This window comes from Acipenser ruthenus, chromosome 16 (assembly GCF_902713425.1).
Source record: "Acipenser ruthenus chromosome 16, fAciRut3.2 maternal haplotype, whole genome shotgun sequence".
In the NCBI taxonomy this organism is placed as follows: Eukaryota; Metazoa; Chordata; class Actinopteri; order Acipenseriformes; family Acipenseridae; genus Acipenser; species Acipenser ruthenus.
Genome location: NC_081204.1, coordinates 16,256,500 through 16,269,336, shown reverse-complemented (window position 1 = coordinate 16,269,336; position 12,837 = coordinate 16,256,500). Strand labels below are relative to the sequence as shown.

The following is a 12,837-nucleotide window of genomic DNA, read 5'->3' as shown; positions in this document are numbered from 1 at the left end:
CTTTCAGGAGGTGACTACTAGAGTCGACAAGGATAGTATGTATGACATCATCTACTTAGATTTTCAAAAAGCATTTGACAAAGTACCGCACGAAAGACTATACTTAAAGATTAAATCAGTAGGAATAACTGGTAAAGTAGCAGCATGGATTCATAACTGGTTGCAAGGTAGAAAGCAGAGAGTTATAATTAGATGCCAGGGATCAAACTGGAGTAACATAACAGGTGGAGTATCACAGGTATCAGTATTGAGACCATTGCTATTTTTAATCTATATAAATGACTTGGACCAAGACATAATCAGTAAACTATGCAAATTTGCAGCCGACACAAAACTGGCAGGGGTAGCCAACTCCCAATCAGCAACTTTAATAATACAAAGAGATTTAGACAAGATTCAAGCCTGGGCTGACACATGACAGATTCAATTTAATGTGAATAAATGCCAAGTCTTGCACATAGGGTGCAAAAACATAGAGGCAAGTACAGCATGAATAGTAATGAAATAGAGGAGGCTCTGTATGAAAAGGACTTGGGGGTAATAGTGGATTAATCTCTTAAGCCAATTAGACAGTGCGGAGAAGCTATAAAAAAGGCAAATAGAATGTTTGAAGACAGTTAAGAACATAAGAAAGTTTACAAACGAGAGGAGGCCATTCAGCCCATCTTGCTCGTTTGGTTGTTAGTAGCTTATTGATCCCAGAATCTCATCAAGCAGCTTCTTGAAGGATTCCAGGGTGTCAGCTTCAACAACATTACTGGGGAGTTGGTTCCAGACCCTCACAATTCTCTGTGTAAAAAAGTTGAATTGAAATCTAGGGAAGTTATATTAGAATGATATACATGCACTGGTATAACCACACCTAGAATACTGTGTACAGCTCTGGTCCCCATATCATAAAAAGAGTACAGAGGACAGCAACATGATTAATTCCAGGATTGAAGGGCATGTCATTTGAAGACTGAAAGCGCTGAATCTGTATAGCCTAGAAAGTAGGAGAGTTAGAGGTCTTAATAGAGATATTTAAAATTGTCAAGGGGTTTAAAGTCGACCCAAGGGACTTTTTCAACCTGAAAAAAGAAACAAGGACCTGGGGTTACAAATGGAGATTAGATAAAGGGGCATTCAGAACAGAAAATAGGAGGCACTTTTTTTACAAATTGTGGGAGTTTGGAACCAACTCCCCAGTAATGTTGTTGAAGCTGACACCCTGGGATCCTTCAAGAAGCTGCTTGATGAGATTCTGGGATCAATAAGCAACTAACAACCAAACAAGCAAGATGGGCCGAATGGCCTCCTCTCGTTTGTAAACTTTCTTATGTGCTAACTGCTGATTTATTTTTCATATGTTACAGAACCGTAAAAAATATTCAGAACCAAGGGGAGAAGGAGCTTTTTCACAGAAAGGGTGGTGAACCATTGGAACAGGCTGCCGGACAGAGTTGTTGAAGAGACTATTGGATCCTTCAAGAATAGACTGGATGCTGTCATGAACAATACTGTATAACCCTCTCTGTGATCATAGTTAGACCTTTAGCTAGCCGCTGGAGGAAGGGTAATCTATCAAGCCCTAGACTCCCAGAGGTTTCATTCCCTTACTAATCACAATAAGACCTTTAGCTAGCCGCTGGAGGAAGGGTAGTCTATCAAGCCCTAGACTCCCAGAGGTTTCATTCCCTTACTAATCACAATAAGACCTTTAGCTAGCCGCTGGAGGGAGGGTGGTCTGTCTAGCCACGGATTCACAGAGGTTTCATTCCCTTACTAACCTGGTCAGAGGGGGTTTGTTTTTCCTCTTGAGTGCTAACGGATCACGCTGACACCACAGCGAGTGAGCAGGCGGGCCGAATGGCCGTTCCTCATGGAATTTCTTCTGTTCAGCCCTGCACTGGTCCCTCCATTCTGACCTGCTTGCACACAGCTGCTCAATGCTTGCTCACATTTTGGGGTGTTTACAGCAATACTTCAAACCATAGGACTGAAAGATTGTGTTTTATTATTACAACATCCCGTGGCACAGATCAGGATTCAAATGATCCCTGTTTAAAATGGGAACAAACAAAAACAAACTCGTAGCACTTTGCATTTCAAGAAAACCATTTTTATTTTGTTTTTCATACATTTTTATGAAACCTTTGTATAAAATAAATGTAATCATTCTTAACTATAACTTATGTATCCATGCATTTTTAATCTAAAGGGCACCCTCCTTTAAACAACAAAGGCTGTAGGTAAGCAGTAGGTAAGCAGTGTAAGCAGGGCAGCAGTGTGGAGTAGTGGTTAGGGCTCTGGACTCTTGACCGGAGGGTTGTGGGTTCAATCCCCAGTGGGGGACACTGCTGCTGTACCCTTGAGCAAGGTACTTTACCTAGATTGCTCCAGTAAAAAAAAAAAAACCCAACTGTATAAATGGTTAATTGTATGTAAAAATAATGTGATATCTGTATAATGTGAAATAATGTATAATGTGATATCTTGTAACAATTGTAAGTCGCCCTGGATAAGGGCGTCTGCTAAGAAATACATAATAATAATAATAATAATAGGTAAGCTTGGTGGCCCTCACTCAACAGTAAGCTTATCGGTGATATTAAGACCCCATGATGACAAGTATACAGGTTATAGTGAATATAACAAGCCTTTGTTCACTTGAAATGACTCAAACTAGAAGAATATGATGGTGTCACATCTATTAATATGATTTGCACTCAGCACACACCCATGGCTAATTCAAATCACTTTGTGGGGTGAGAAAAGCTGCTTTTCAATGTACAGCATTGAAAAGTTCTGACATATAATGCAACCCAATAGAAAGTGCTCCAATGCAGAGTTGTATGTTTCGGAGAGTGATGCACATGAAAAGAAGCTTATTAGTGAATGGCATACCAGTGCAGTTCATCACATGGAGGTCTATCAACCCCACTGTCAATGGGAGCGCTGCCTGGTAACGTCAGAACATGTTTGACATTCATTTGGATTTCATCAGCTGCAAAGGGTCAAAACTCGCAACCTCTGCACTTTTACACACTAAATTAAACATGCTTCTTTTGTGTTCCATTGTGTTATGGTATCCACAAATAATGATTTTCATTTACTTTGCTCAGTGCTTTAAAAGTGATATGAAAAGGGTACGACTAAGATCTTACAAAAGTGTCTGTCTTTATTAATTGCCAAAACAACGGGACTGACTGCACACTACATCTTTGAAATGTATTCCTTATGAAGAATAGCAGAATCAGTCATTTCTCGCTCTTTGTAAGGGACATATTGAACACACACTTACAATCACTTTTTCATGCACGTCTCATGACTCCTTGGTTATTCTTCTTGTTAATATTTCATTTGCTCTTCCTTTTATGAAACAGTCTCTTTGATCCCAATCTGGCAGGTCAACAAAGAGAATCCGGAACGTGTGCTCAATAGCTCCCAGTAGCAGCGTCTGGTAATGCAGGGGCCACAGCAGCATGACTGCTTCCTCGTCTGCAATCCTTACCAAGGTGGCATTGCTTTGCACATGCTTCTTGTTTGATCTGGGTCTAGATTAATGGGGGATTACAGAACTGAAATGCCAATTTAGTTCAAACCAAGAAAGCATGACCTCATTAACTTCCCAACTTCTCTCAGGCACCTCACTGTTCATCCCTTACCCACTAACTTCTCCTGCAATAACACTGCCAGCTCCCTGTGTTACTGTCAGCAGATCTGAAGATCTTAAATTTATTAGAGTGAGATTAAAACACCATCTTTCAACTCCTCAGACGTCTCTGTCCAGTAGAACAAGGGGCCATTTCACGTGTCTAATGTTATTCTTATTTATGTTTATAATTGATGGTGCAAACAGAATGTCTTTAAGAGGTGGACATGAAAAATAAAATACTCGGCAATTTAGCATTGACTGTTTTTCAGGTAAGCATTTAAATATGATAGGAACACTCATGTAATAACTAGTGTAAATGATACATTTTGAATGAACACTATTTTTTCTGCTGTAATAAATATGTTTAATTGTAAAATATTTATTTTTACACCGTGATGTACCATAAAAAAATACAGCCCAGCGTATAGGGAACACACTCACTAAACTCCTAATAAGACCAGGAATGGATCAAACTGCTATGCAATGGGAGTCTTGTAAACCCATGCACCAATCTGCACAATTACATGGTTGACAAATCTTCTGGTGGAAAACAAACCAGTTTCACGTTAAAAACCCATGCCCCGCCCCAGGTCTCACTTCCACCGGAGGTCGCAGACGAGCGCGATGTGGTCGGAGGGGTGGGCCACGCTGGGCAGGGCCTGGTGCGTGGTCACCTCCTCGTGGCTGGGCAGGGGGATGACCTGCTCCACGGCCAGGGCGCGCGTGTCCATGAACACGTAGTCCAGGCAGCCGTGGAAGCCCCCCACGTAGTTGGTGTAGGCTGGCTCCCCGCAGGCACTGCTCAGGGTGAGGCTGTGACTCAGAGCCAGGCAGACCTCCTCCGCTCCACTCCAGTCGGGGTGCAGCTCCGACACAGCGCCTCGAGTCAGCAGCTCGTACAGCCCAGAGGAGGGCGTGCTGTTCATATCCCCCAGGAGCAAGAGCGTGGCACCAGGGTGCAGCTCCGACAGCACCCTCTCGATGTGCCGCAGGGCCACCGCCATCTGGATCAGCCGCACGTACCCGCCTGCAAGGGGAGACAGAGAGCGACAGTCAGCACGGGGGACTCAGGGCTACACAGCAGTGCAGGAGGAAAGGGATTGGCTACAGTGACATGTGAGGGGCGGGTGTAGCAACGGCAGCAGCACAACGATCGACCCCCTTAAGGTACACAAGAAATTCAGTGGCTGTCCAATCGGCTTCTTAAAATACATTTGAGAGCGACTCAGCTATCACAAGGATACTGACAATTTGGATGACGAGATCCAACATGTCAGTAAAGTTTTGTGCACCTCATTGAAAAAATAAGAAAGTTAGCATCACTTTATTTGTGTCCCTTGTACCTTAAAAAAGGTTAAAAAAAATGACACTGTAACTTTGGCTGAGTTGCCAAGAATTGAACTACCGTGGCTATTTAATCCAACCATGGCTATTTTTAATTAACAGAAGTTCTAGGCTATGCTTAATATTTCAATTTCAGGTCAAATCTGATAGAACAGCTATACAGAATACAGCAAAGTGTAGCGGATTTAATCAAATATATACACCCGCCATCCTGATAATAGTTTTATGAATCTGGCCCAAAGTCTCTCAATGCATTGAAAACAAATGGGCAGCTCTGTCGGTGTCCACTCATGCAATTCACTGTCCACGGAGACAGCAACACAAAGCAGAGAGGATTACATAGGAGAGCTTCCTGACTGTAGTGAGTATAGCTTCACAAGACAGCAACACAAAGCAGAGAGGATTACATAGGAGAGCTTCATGAGACAGTAACACAAAGCAGAGAGGATTACATAGGAGAGCTTCATGAGACAGCAACACAAAGCAGAGGATTACATAGGAGAGCTTCAAGAGACAGCAACACAAAGCAGAGAGGATTACATAGGAGAGCTTCATGAGACAGCAACACAAAGCAGAGAGGATTACATAGGAGAGCTTCATGAGACAGCAACACAAAGCAGAGAGGATTACATAGGAGAGCTTCAAGAGACAGCAACACAAAGCAGAGAGGATTACATAGGAGAGCTTCATGAGACAGCAACACAAAGCAGAGAGGATTACATAGGAGAGCTTCATGAGACAGCAACACAAAGCAGAGAGGATTACATAGGAGAGCTTCAAGAGACAGCAACACAAAGCAGAGAGGATTACATAGGAGAGCTTCATGAGACAGCAACACAAAGCAGAGAGGATTACATAGGAGAGCTTCATGAGACAGCAACACAAAGCAGAGAGGATTACATAGGAGAGCTTCATGAGACAGCAACACAAAGCAGAGAGGATTACATAGGAGAGCTTCAAGAGACAGCAACACAAAGCAGAGAGGATTACATAGGAGAGCTTCATGAGACAGCAACACAAAGCAGAGAGGATTACATAGGAGAGCTTCAAGAGACAGCAACACAAAGCAGAGAGGATTACATAGGAGAGCTTCATGAGATAGCAACACAAAGCAGAGAGGATTACATAGGAGAGCTTCATGAGACAGCAACACAAAGCAGAGAGGATTACATAGGAGAGCTTCATGAGACAGCAACACAAAGCAGAGAGGATTACATAGGAGAGCTTCACGAGACAGCAACACAAAGCAGAGAGGATTACATAGGAGAGCTTCACGAGACAGCAACACAAAGCAGAGAGGATTACATAGGAGAGCTTCATGAGATAGCAACACAAAGCAGAGAGGATTACATAGGAGAGCTTCATGAGACAGCAACACAAAGCAGAGAGGATTACATAGGAGAGCTTCACAAGACAGCAACACAAAGCAGAGAGTATTACATAGGAGAGCTTCATGAGATAGCAACACAAAGCAGAGAGGATTACATAGGAGAGCTTCATGAGACAGCAACACAAAGCAGAGAGGATTACATAGGAGAGCTTCACAAGACAGCAACACAAAGCAGAGAGGATTACATAGGAGAGCTTCATGAGACAGCAACACAAAGCAACGAGGATTACATAGGAGAGCTTCCTGACTGTAGTGAGCAGCGCTCCAGATAAGGTTTTGGGTCTGGGGGTAGCCTACCCTCTAATTTTAATACAGAGAGTAAAATGTATTTTCAGGGGGTAAATTGCAACATTACCTTGAAGTCATGAGTAATCTTGATAAATACTGTACAATCTTTAATGGTAATGGGGTAGGCATTAAAAAAAGAGCCTTCCATTTGAACTGCAATGTTACTTTGAACACGCATGTGTTCTACAAGGTTCTTTATCAGCTCAGCGCATTTCTTTCGAGCTACCACACTGACTCTGCAAATGAATGACTTTACTTATATTTGATCACTAAATTCTTAAACTCAGTGATCATGTTAAAACTTCAATATAAAGCCATACACCTAAATAAAATAAGGAAATGCATTAATAAGTTATAAACAGTTCATTTAATATTATAGGCACCTTCTTTTAGTGGTTGCCTCTGACAATGGTTCCAGTCAGATTTGTAGCTGGACTGGAATGTTTACGCTTCAACCTGTGTAGCTTCCAATTGTTCTTATTCTTACTGTGATTGGCTGCAAAGACAACAGGGCTAGCCAGAGATTGGATAATGTTTGTTGGGCTGGTATTTCTTGTGTAGTTTCCTAGTGACATTGTATTCTGGGAGATGTAGTTAATGGAAATTTTAGGAGAGGCAGACAAGCTATGCTCATTTTTATGCATTAAATTTAAATTGAGTCTGTATTTCAGATTTTTTAATACATAAAAACAGCAGACAGACAGCTTATCTGTACCGCTGGTAGTGAGTATGGCTTCATGAGACAGCAACACAAAGCAAAGACAGGATTACCTTTAGGGTGCCAGTAGAGGTGAGTGTTAGCAACACACAGCTTCCTGGAAGGGTCCTTCACACACTGCAGAACGGTGACCTGGGAATTCAAATACAATCCATCAGTGCAGAACGGTGACCTGGGGATTCAAATACAATCCATCAGTGCAGAACGATGACCTGGGGAATTCAAATACAATCCATCACGGTGACCTGGGGATTCAAATACAATCCATCAGTGCAGAACGGTGACCTGGGAATTCAAATACAATCCATCAGTGCAGAACGATGACCTGGGGAATTCAAATACAATCCATCACGGTGACCTGGGGATTCAAATACAATCCATCAGTGCAGAACGGTGACCTGGGGATTCAAATACAATCCATCAGTGCAGAACGGTGACCTGGGGAATTCAAATACAATCCATCACGGTGACCTGGGGATTCAAATACAATCCATCAGTGCAGAACGGTGACCTGAGGATTCAAATACAATCCATCACTGCAGAATGATGACCTGGGGAATTCAAATACAATCCATCAGTGCAGAACGATGACCTGGGGGATTCAAATACAATCCATCAGTGCAGAATGATGACCTGGGGAATTCAAATACAATCCATCACGGTGACCTGGGGATTCAAATACAATCCATCACTGCAGAACGATGACCTGGGGATTCAAATACAATCCATCAGTGCAGAACGGTGACCTGAGGATTCAAATACAATCCATCACTGCAGAACGATGACCTGGGGAATTCAAATACAATCCATCAGTGCAGAACGATGACCTGGGGGATTCAAATACAATCCATCAGTGCAGAATGGTGACCTGGGGAATTCAAATACAATCCATCACGGTGACCTGGGGATTCAAATACAATCCATCAGTGCAGAACGGTGACCTGAGGATTCAAATACAATCCATCACGGTGACCTGGGAATTCAAATACAATCCATCAGTGCAGAACGATGACCTGGGGATTCAAATACAATCCGTCACGGTGACCTGGGGATTCAAATACAATCCATCAGTGCAGAACGATGACCTGGGGGATTCAAATACAATCCATCAGTGCAGAATGGTGACCTGGGGAATTCAAATGCAATCCATCACGGTGACCTGGGGATTCAAATACAATCCATCAGTGCAGAACGGTGACCTGAGGATTCAAATACAATCCATCAGTGCAGAACGGTGACCTGGGGAATTCAAATACAATCCATCACGGTGACCTGGGAATTCAAATACAATCCATCACGGTGACCTGGGGATTCAAATACAATCCATCAGTGCAGAACGGTGACCTGGGGATTCAAATACAATCCATCAGTGCAGAACGATGACCTGGGGATTCAAATACAATCCATCAGTGCAGAACGATGACTTGGGGGATTCAAATACAATCCATCAGTGCAGAACGGTGACCTGGGGATTCAAATACAATCCATCAGTGCAGAACGGTGACCTGGGGAATTCAAATACAATCCATCAGTGCAGAATGGTGACCTGGGGAATTCAAATACAATCCATCACGGTGACCTGGGAATTCAAATACAATCCATCACTGCAGAACGATGACCTAGGGGATTCAAATACAATCCATCAGTGCAGAACGGTGACCTGAGGATTCAAATACAATCCATCAGTGCAGAACGATGACCTGGGGATTTAAATACAATCCATCAGTGCAGAATGATGACCTGGGGAATTCAAATACAATCCATCACGGTGACCTGGGAATTCAAATACAATCCATCAGTGCAGAACGATGACCAAATACAATCCATCAGTGCAGAACGGTGACCTGAGGATTCAAATACAATCCATCAGTGCAGAACGATGACCTGGGGATTTAAATACAATCCATCAGTGCAGAATGATGACCTGGGGAATTCAAATACAATCCATCACGGTGACCTGGGGATTCAAATACAATCCATCAGTGCAGAACGATGACCTGGGGATTCAAATACAATCCATCAGTGCAGAACGATGACCTGGGGATTTAAATACAATCCATCAGTGCAGAATGATGACCTGGGGAATTCAAATACAATCCAATCACGGTGACCTGGGGATTCAAATACAATCCATCAGTGCAGAACGGTGACCTGGGGAATTCAAATACAATCCATCAGTGCAGAACGATGACCTGGGGAATTCAAATACAATCATACAGCATAAGGAGGAGGTCATGTAAAGAAGTGTGTTTGTTTGACATGGAAAGGCTGTTTGAAGTTATTAGCACAGTACATAAATAGCAACATTAAAATCTGTTGTTGTGGAGTTTCAACCCGCTGTCTGGAAATCCATGCCTCCTGCTTTACTCTGTTTTAATACAACACACTGTTTAAATTGAAGCCTGTGGTCGGGCCCCAACAATAATAACAGAGTCTGAGTTTTGAGATTCCTAATTAGAAAAACGAAATGAAATATTCACACTCTACAGCCCCTTTACAGCTGTTATAGAGTATCACACTACAGATCAGAGCAGTTACAGAGTATCACACTACAGATCAGAGCAGTTACAGAGTATCACACTACAGATCAGAGCAGTTACAGAGTATCACACTACAGATCAGAGCAGTTACAGAGTATCACACTACAGATCAGAGCAGTTACAGAGTATCACACTACAGATCAGAGCAGTTATAGAGTATCACACTACAGATCAGAGCAGTTATAGAGTATCACACTACAGATCAGAGCAGTTATAGAGTATCACACTACAGATCAGAGCAGTTATAGAGTATCACACTACAGATCAGAGCAGTTATAGAGTATCACACTACAGATCAGAGCAGTTATAGAGTATCACACTACAGATCAGAGCAGTTACAGAGTATCACACTACAGATCAGAGCAGTTACAGAGTATCACACTACAGATCAGAGCAGTTACAGAGTACAATGAAAGCTGTAGTATGAGGAAGTTCAAATGAGAGGAAATAAAAATGACAGTAAATAAATGTTTGAGAGTGATTACGACTGAAAGCTGTTAAAACTTAAATAAACATTAAAGGGTCCCATCAGTTCTCTACTGGGTTAGCATACTGTAGTATAACCTAACTTGGAATTTATCACAGAACATGTATCACTGCGTATTTCAAAATAAAGGTATATGCGTTAGTTAGGACCGGATTCATTTATGCAAATGGATCCCTTGACATGTATTCTGTAAAAGCTGCATCTCCCTGTTGCATGCTGGTTTCAGACAGGGTGGTGCGTATGACATAGCAGGGGCTTGGTTGACAGGTGCTTCAGTGTCGATGAAGTGAAGACGTTAAGGGCCATTCTGGAGAAGTGACTTGGCAGCAGATTCCCAACGCTTCACATCTCCAAAGGACCTGGAGACTGCGGAATAATCCCCTGGCCCTTCCTCACCAATTTAAACACCTTCCAAGGACACCAGTCTGCATCCTACTGACAGTGCTATGGCAGGTGCTTCTCTGCATTTGACCAAACCCGTTGCAAACTGGTGATATTAAACCCCATATGTTATGTAATGTGTGTGACACTAATACGTGTATGCTGTGTTTTACTTCTTCTCTTACCTGTAGAGTAGTTGACCTCTGCATAACCTGGTCTCTGACAGCCGGGCTGAGAGACATTTTCTCCAGCAGGTCCCTGTGCAGCGGGTCGGAGAGCAGAGCCTCGCTGAGCGTCACGTCGTGTTGACTCAGCAGCGTGAACTTGGACCTCCTGAAGTAGGTAGCCAGGCCTTCGTGCTGCTTGTCCTTGATTCGGTACAGTCCGTCCAGATCGAACGCGTCCAGGGCAGGACTCAGGCTGTGCGTGAACACGCTCTTATCAACTTCCTGAAGGCAAATGATATCGGCATTGTAGCCCGCCATCTCTTTCTTGAGCAAATTCTGTCTGTAACCAATGTCCAGCGCGTACGGGGCACAGTAGGGATACAATACCGTTTTGGACAGTTCGGTCTGGGCGTATATATCCGCTAGAATATTGTATGAAACCGCCCTCACAGTGGACTCGTCTGTGACCCTGTTTGTGTATAAATGCCTGCTGTCAAAAGTGCAGGTGCCCGGGCCTGCTTCCACGCTACCGGATGTAACCAGTTCTCTGGCAATTCCGTACCTTTGATTATTATTACCAGGCGTGCACTTCAGCTTGAGCTTCAGTCCTATGTCCACATTAGACGGTATAAACACCCTATCGTGGCCGGCTTCCACCCAGCTGTTTTCACCATTGTGTCGGATTTCTTTGAACCACTGAAATGTGCAGTCTTTGAGATCCCCGAACTCGATCTCCAGTTTCGGGCAGACAGGGAATCCTGCGAGCAGAGACGCTGGCAGCTCCACATCGGTGAAGGTCGGCGGATTCCGCTCGACTTTGTACTTAGTGTCCCCGACGTGCAGCACGGCTCCATCCTGCCAGGCTGCCGAGTTCAACGCATCCTCCGCCACTACATCATCCTTGAAGTACAGCCTCACAACGGGCTCCGAAACGGAGGCCTGGTCGCGTTTGTTCTTTTTCGACTTCTTGGCTTTGGCGTGCCCTTTGACGGCGTTGTTGGCGATCCTCGCCAGAGCTTTGCCCAGCTGTTCGCTCTGGTCCCTCAGCATTTGCTTGTGAGAGCCGTCCAAAGTGAAGGTGATTGTCAGCTTGCTTTCCGAGGGCACACACCTGACCACGGCTCTCTCCATTCTCCCGAGGAACCGGCTAGACACGGCTGTGATCGTGCCCCGCAGTGAAGACGAAAAGCCTAACAAGGCTGCGGGGGCGGATTTAGATAAAAGTCTAATATTTAAGGCCAAATTCCTGAACATGGATCCACAATATGGTTCCTAACGCAAACACAGCGCAACCAGGCGACGACAACAGCGAAACAAATCGGGATGCGATTGGGAAAAGCAGTTTCTGCAGAAAGAAAAAATGCAAGCACTCCGTGGTTAGTTGCCCCTTTTCAAACTGTACTTTGTGTGGCTTGCTACGTTTTAGATAGCTATAGGTTCAACACCAGTATATAAATGTATAACACATGCATTTAAAAATCGCTTCACAAAGTGACCTGTCTCGAAAATGCTGGTGCCAAATGTTAGCTAGTTTGGCTCCAGAGAGATGTGTTCTGTAATTGAAGTCAGGGCTGACACATTTGTTTTGTTTTAAAAGAATATAGCGGGGAAATGTCGTCGTTGGCTATTTTTTGCCTATTTTTTATCGTGCTTTTTTCCCCATTCCTTTTGATTTAGGTCACTACCAGCGCAGAACTTCTTCTTTTTAGGGGTCGTTGGCTTATGCGCCCTCTACCTTTTATATATGTACATAGAGCTCTTCTCTTATATCTTCTCCCATTATCCCAATGCTTTTTATAAATGTGATTATATATTTCTCTTTCTCCATTTGTTTTACTCTCCCTTCTACCTTCAAAATATAATTTACTGTTGTTACTTCAATTTC

General features: G+C 43.4%; 1 protein-coding gene across 1 annotated transcript; it reads right to left on the bottom strand.

Moving 5' to 3' along the window:
* Positions 1 to 3,996: 3,996 nt before the first annotated feature.
* Positions 3,997 to 12,814, bottom strand: LOC131697749 (2',5'-phosphodiesterase 12-like). The gene is made up of 3 exons (XM_058988921.1): positions 10,971 to 12,814; positions 7,431 to 7,509; positions 3,997 to 4,664 (listed from the first exon to the last, which is right to left on the bottom strand). Exons 1-3 carry the CDS (start codon positions 12,204 to 12,206, stop codon positions 4,231 to 4,233), a joined length of 1,749 nt encoding a protein of 582 aa, XP_058844904.1. The 5' UTR covers positions 12,207 to 12,814; the 3' UTR covers positions 3,997 to 4,230.
* Between the last annotated feature and the right edge of the window lie 23 nt (positions 12,815 to 12,837).

What these genes read in the sequence shown, in the direction of transcription:
- LOC131697749 (XM_058988921.1), bottom strand. Translation starts at nt 12,206, where the DNA reads ATGTTCAGGAATTTGGCCTTAAATATTAGACTTTTATCTAAATCCGCC. An exon ending in AGAGGTCAACTACTCTACAG is followed by an intron (nt 7,510 to 10,970) that starts GTAAGAGAAGAA and finishes TTGAATTCCCAG; the next exon opens with GTCACCGTTCTGCAGTGTGT. An exon ending in CCTCTACTGGCACCCTAAAG is followed by an intron (nt 4,665 to 7,430) that starts GTAATCCTGTCT and finishes CTCCCCTTGCAG; the next exon opens with GCGGGTACGTGCGGCTGATC.